General features: G+C 36.1%; 1 protein-coding gene across 1 annotated transcript in view; it reads left to right on the forward strand.

The window, feature by feature from the left end:
• The window catches only part of LOC117915590 (outer envelope protein 39, chloroplastic), a 30,926-nt gene extending 25,673 nt beyond the window's left edge, over positions 1 to 5,253 (forward strand). The window contains exons 10-11 of the mRNA XM_034831183.1: positions 715 to 784; positions 4,636 to 5,253. Of these exons, the coding sequence (XP_034687074.1) occupies positions 715 to 784; positions 4,636 to 4,793 (228 nt within the window). The 3' untranslated portion in view covers positions 4,794 to 5,253. The remainder of the gene's footprint in view (positions 1 to 714; positions 785 to 4,635) is intronic.
• The last annotated feature ends 1,477 nt before the right edge of the window (positions 5,254 to 6,730 follow it).

Below are 6,730 nucleotides of genomic sequence, written 5' to 3' on the forward strand. Positions count from 1 at the left end.
ATTGGCTTCTTAGTTCTTGCAACTCTTCGGAAGGAAGTAAGTTAGCTGTAACTTCTGGACTTTTTTTATTTATTTATTTATAGTGATTGAAATCCTCAAAGTGCCAAATGTTTTGAAAGTCATGTACACAGGAAATATGTGCAGGCCATGCTCAAATGACGAAGAAGGCTAAAAAAACCAATGGAAGGACAAAGATAATTCACAGAAAACAGAAATGGAAGCAAAAGAGCCTAAAGCTCTTTAAACCTTTTTACAACCCAAGCTATTGGAAAAGGAGCTTTTTAACTCTACAATGTCTCTAGTCTAAATTACTTGAAGTATAATCAAACAAGTAATTAAAGTACTTTGACAGCCAAAAAATATCTTCTAAGCTACCCAAAATTTGTGTGCCAAACAGGGAATTGGGTGCATGAAATTGGTGAGGGAACTGAAGACTATGTCCAGTTGACAGATTTGAATTTGAGAACCTCTTGTTTGTTGGTCCAATTATCCCTTCTGTTTAAATGGCTAATTTTTTATTTTTGTTGATAGAATACTTGATCTAAATTGCGCTTTTGTAAAAATTATTATCGTTAAATGTTAAAATATATTCTTCAGATACCCAATCACATTTACAATTTTTCAATATCTTTATGGTGCACTTTATATTGTTGTTGGGCTGCAATGAATTCTTGAAACTATTTCACCCCCTTATGCCACTCTTGCTGTATTCAGAACAAGATATTGGAAGGTGCTATTTTCTTGGACTTCGGAACTGACTTGGGCTCTGGTCGTCATGTTCCTGGTATGTGATCTTCTTACTTGACCAAAACTTGTACTTGCAAAGTTCGTACCTACTGAGTTTTTAATCCAAATCTCATTGGTAATGTTTTGAATCATGAAGAATATCAGCAGTGTTAGCTGCAACAACCCTGATCCCTAATTTTTAACTTATACAAGGGGTCTAGAGTATCTAGGAATGGCAATGGGATGCATAATTCAGTATCAACAATTAGGACAGGGGTGAGAATGGGTTTCCTAAGGAAGCTCGAAGGGAAAGGATCTTGGTAACTCTGCTCCATTCCCCTCATGATTTTTGGAGTCTAATTAATATCTAGGGCATTTGTTGAGGATGAATCTCCAAGATATACATCAGCAAAGAGCATTAGTGTTAGTTGCAATTAAAGTAAGATTGGTGTTAAACTCTATTGATTTTCTTCTAGCTGAAACTCCTAGAAGGCCTTAGTGTGATTCTAAGGTTGCTATCTCTTCTTCTCCTTATCTCCTTTCTCTATATTTTTATTTTATTTTATTTTATTTTTCTGACATAAACTTTATCCCTTGTTCCTCTCCTTAAACCATAAAAAATAAAAGCCCTAGCCCACCTATTTGATTGTAGGCAACCATCCTAGGGTTGTCCAACATCAGCATTGTTTCAAGAAAGTGGAACTAATCTTACAGTCTTTGAGCAATCCAGGTAGAGATGAACCAATAAAGGTTTTCTTTGGACTAACTTTAACCTGTCAACTCTACAGGGAAAATGATTCCATTTTGACAGAGAGAACTTCTAAAGTTTAAATCCCACATTGATTAGTTAAGAAAAAGGAGAGCCTTCTCTCTCCTACTCTTTCATCATGTTGGAATATGCTAGAAAATGCATGTATGACCATGTGTAGTTCATGTGTTTTAAAATAGTAGAAAAAAAAAAAAAACTAATAAAAATGTCTTAAGCCTGGCCACGTCTAATGTTAATTGGTTTGTGAGAACGTTAAACATTTATAGACATAAGAGAAATAGTAAATAAAAAATCTATATGGATTCATAGAGATAAAAAGTTTTCACGAGGCCTTGTTGCCAAACTCATGCTCCTCAAATTCAGAAACTTATACTAAAACAAGGACAAAGACTTTCTAATGGAGCTTGGATTGATGTTCTTCAACCCAAGCCAAACTTCAACCATGAAATAAGCTCAAGCCCAATAAAATGCTGGTTTGAATCAGTTTGAACTTGACTGATTTTTACATTTAATTCTCTAACTATCCTCTTCATCTAGGCTTGGGAGTAAGGTGGCGAGTGAATTTGGAAATGAAAGAAATCTGCCAAAGGCCCTTGGTTCTTGTCTGATCAATCACACTGATAGCTTCAATAGTTCACTGACATTTTTCTTATTTTACTTTTCACTGGTTGCTAATCCAGTATACGTATAGTAGGCCTCCTTCACCATGGCAGCCAAAATATAGAGATAATAGCAGTGGTGGGAAGATGTTTGTAAAGGGTCCTTAGTTAGAGGAGATTAACTAGATGGAATGATGATGTTTCCAAGTTTGAGAGAAGAATGGATGAGAATGAGAGGCAATAGAAGTTTGGAAGCATGGACACTGATTTCACGTATGAAAATCTAGGAGACTAAGCTTTTTGGTTGTCTTGGATATGCTCTGATAATGGAGTTCTTTTATCATGCTTATGAAAAGTAACTCAGTAAATGCCATTGAGATGAGAAGAATCTAATACTGACACATGTCTCACATATATTCATGAGTTCCCCCTTTTTGTCATTCTGATTGAAACAGTTCAGTGCATGCTAATCCCAGCTCAATGAATCCAACAATTTTAACTACTAGATCAAAATTCTCAAATCAGTTCTAATGTATTTGAGATGGTAGGTTGGACCCATGATTGATGTGCATTGAGCCATACTGGAAATGCCAAACCCTTGCCCCTAACTGAGGTAGGCATAGTTGTATTAAAATGCTATGTCAAAGATGACACTTTCAAGGGAAGATTATTGGGAGGCAGCCTCTTGGAGGAGCATGATGATGGCAGTTAAGTAGTCTTCCATTTAAACCCACACAGAATCACCTGTGCTCAGAGGTGGTGTCATAGAACTGCCTGGGATTCAGCCTCCTGGAGGGACATGAACCCCTACCTTGATGGTGGAAGAACTAGTCTTCCCCTTAAACCCACACAGAATCACCTCCATTTAGAGGTGACATAGACAACCCCATTGGCATCTGCCAAGCAGACACCAACATCTCATGAGCATCTGAAGTGTTTGGGCATCCATCAGAAGGAGGGCATCTAGCACTGTACAACACTATTTTGGCAAGAAGAAGGTATAAAAGTGGTGTCCTGGTGCATTCATGTGGAGATTTTTTTTGCACTTGACACCGTTCTAGTGGATAACAGCTTTTTTGTGTTACTGGGTTGTGGTATGCATGGCATGTAGATGGAACTGTAGGGCCATGTGGGGCTACCCACAAGATAAGACGTCAACTGAGGTAACCTAGGTTTTTTCCTATGGGATCTCTAAATTTGGGAGATCTCTAAACTAGGGCTTGCACTTGGGAAAAGTATTTGAATTAGTGGTGGGCAATGGGTCTAAGATAAGCTTTAGAAAGACGTGTAATTATGACAACCTTAGTTTGAAGAATTGCTATCCGGACATTGTATGGCATAATGAAGGAGAAAGATGCAAGGGTGAGTCAGTATTTGGGAAGGCAAGTCTGCAACTTGATTATCTTCTCAATAAACATTTAGAAACTGAATAATTTTCTGAGATGGCAAAAGATTCAATTCCCTAGCTGATGAAGTTTGCCAAGGAGGCTGCTTGTACTAAGAGACACATCTACCAAATATTTATAAGAATCCAATTCTACTATGGGGTTTGAGGAACCAATCCAAGGCAGTACTGCAATCCTTCCTGGAGCTGAAGATTTAAACTTTAATGTTAGAAATCTCACTGAAAGAACAATAGTGAACAAAGACAAATCTACTTAAAATCATCAGAAATTATGCTGCCATAACCTCCTAAACACTGGTTGCTCTGACCCAGCTCCATCTGTATTTAAGTTTTAACAAATATTCATCCATGAAGTTTTTAACTAATAAACTTCTTTTGATTTTCTATTTCCAAGTCTACTAGCCTATAAGGAAAGACACAGAAAAACAAATCAACCTTATGTAGAGGCAAAAGACTAATATGCCAAAAAAAAAAAAATTTAGACGTACAACCATTGAAGAGTAATTCCACCAAGATCAGATTCTCTCAAATGGTAGATTTCAATAAGGAAATGCTGTGGCAGGTTTTTAGGTTTTCCATGAGGCGACTTAATCATATTACATTTATTTGTCAATGGCCATGATCTTTTTCTAGTTGCAAGTTGCTATTAATGTGGACGATTTTGAGCGAAAAGCTTTGGTTTGTGCATATGACATATAATTATATAGCCACTTGGAAGAATGCAAACTATCTCTTCAAAGACCAAGGGAAAAAGAGCTTCATCAGCATAAAATTTACTTTTTTCTGTTTATTGTTTTAATATGATATATTTCATAGTTTATATGCTAGAAGCAGAACTTTTACTAAGCTAGTTACTATGTTGTCTAATCAAGACAAACATGGGCAAGAAACCTGGGCTTTGTAATATTTTCAATCCAAACTTCTTTCTTTGAGCTCAACCAATTAATGATATCTGCTTGTCTGGTTCTAGTTGAAGTTACATGGTCAGATTCATTTAGCCATGTTCAACTCAAGTTTACTTGTTTCTTATTATGATTGCCAGTTATGGTGTTGATCTATTGCAGTATTACCACCTTAATGTTTTACTCCTCTGAGTTTACATAATTTAGTGACCAGTTTGCTTATGTGAATTTCAGGAAATCCAGCACTGAGGCAGGGCAAGCCTGGTTCAGGTGTTGGGCTTGGTTACAGCCTTAGGATGAAATCTCGGTTAGGCCACTTTCAGGTTGATTATGCTATCAATGCATTTCAAGAAAGAACTGTCTACTTTGGTATCAGCAACCTTGCATCATGAAAGTCCCAAAACCCAAAAGTTTCAGATTCCATGCTTCTGAAAGTTATGGTGCTAAAATTCATTAAACAGTGGGGTGTGATGGGTTTGCTTGGACTCTGGGGTTCAAAAGAACATCCCCTTTTCTCATGGGAATGGTGGTGTTCCATCTTTGCTCAACACATTAAAAGAGAAGTTGCAGATCACTTGGAAGATTATGTTTGAGTTGCAGATACTCAACACACCCCCTCATTTCTGGGACTCTAGAGAAAATGAAACCTTTTCCCATTGGACTGAAATATTTTTGGTTTTTCCTTACTGAATTCACAATGTGAGATTGAGGATCTCACTATTTTTTTTTTTTTCTGAGGGCTGTTGTCACTACAAAGTATATTCTTTATGCCGTGGGTAAATAATTGTTATGAATAATTCCTTCTATAATTAATACAAGGTTCTGGCTGATGGATTTGAGCCACTTAATGCATGTATATTGTTGGTTGGGATATTGTGTTGGTTGTAGGTTGCACTGACAGCAGCATGTCTATAAAACACAATGTTATATTGGTTCTGTTTCAATGGAGTTGCTTGATAATCCTGAATAGAAATTTGTGTGGACTGGTTGCAAACTCACAGACAAACAGACCAACTCTATTTTCTGCCCCCATATTTCTTATTTCTGCTATCAATACTTATTGGAGGACCAGTTTTTCCAAAAGAGAGGTGTTAATATTCTGCTGAGGGAAGTGGAAAAACTCTAATAATAAGAATGTTAAAATGGCCAAACAACCAGCGTATGCCACGATGCGGTGTCGAAGCTGGTTGCTTCAAATTGGGTCACCCTGTTAAGACCCTTTTCTGATTGTATCTAAATACTCTGTAGGTGGGGCAGGTGCAGCTTCAAGATACTACTTTTGTACTTGGACATCAAGATTTGTAGAAATGGGGACAAATCATCTCATGTCTTTTTTTTCTTCTTCTCTATGGCTATTGTCCGATGATGTGTGCAAGAAATATTTTGTTGAAAAGTGTCTTAAATTCTTTTTTTTAGTTTATTTTTAAACCTGTGATATTTCCTATTTGAATAATATTTTGTAAGGAACTTTTCTATTGTTATGAAGGAAGTGTGGTGAGATTTTGTTACAGAAATAGGCTGGTGAGATTCTTTTATAGAAATAGACAGGAAAGGATATAAGAAGAAATTTGACTGAAGTGATGAGTTCTTTTAGGTATAATTGAGAATTTTGGGATTTGAGAACTTTTAGGATTGTAATTTGATTCCCCCTCTCTTTGTGGGTGTAGGCGCACTAAATCTTGTGTTTTCATGTTATTCCTTGTATTATTTGCTTGCTTCTATATGATAAATAATATTAGAACCGATACGATGTTTGGGGTTAAGTATGAGATAGTGAGATTTTTTAGAGTAATTTTTCTCTATGGTAATGGCAAATGAAGAATATACTCATTTAATAAGTTCACAAAGCATTATAGGATTAGTTTAGGAAGTCCAAATATATAATAGATGAGATATTTAAAGAAATGGATAAGGATACTAGTGTGACCCATTTACATCTTTATGATGAAGTAATACATAATGTGAACTTGATTGATGAAGTCACAATTGAAGATATTTGGAATAGTTTGGAGCACTTGAATACTTTCAACTAATTTACTTCACAATTGTTGCAATTTAAGGTACTGTTCGAAGAAAAGGACAAAATAATTTTATTTTTGGTGTAGAAAGTCAAGAATATGTGTATTGATAAGGAGGACTCTCATAGGTTTACCCCTGAATATGTGTATACTCTAAGTGGTTTTTGTTGCTTCTAAGCAACAAAGGAAACCTTTTGGCTTAGTGGTATTTCCCTTGATTGAATCGTCCAAGATGCTATTATGTGATAATAGTAGGGTGGTGACATAATCTAAAGAACAAAAGTACCACTAGAAGAGAAACCTTTTCAACT

Source organism: Vitis riparia, chromosome 6, assembly GCF_004353265.1.
Source record: "Vitis riparia cultivar Riparia Gloire de Montpellier isolate 1030 chromosome 6, EGFV_Vit.rip_1.0, whole genome shotgun sequence".
Taxonomy (NCBI): domain Eukaryota; kingdom Viridiplantae; phylum Streptophyta; class Magnoliopsida; order Vitales; family Vitaceae; genus Vitis; species Vitis riparia.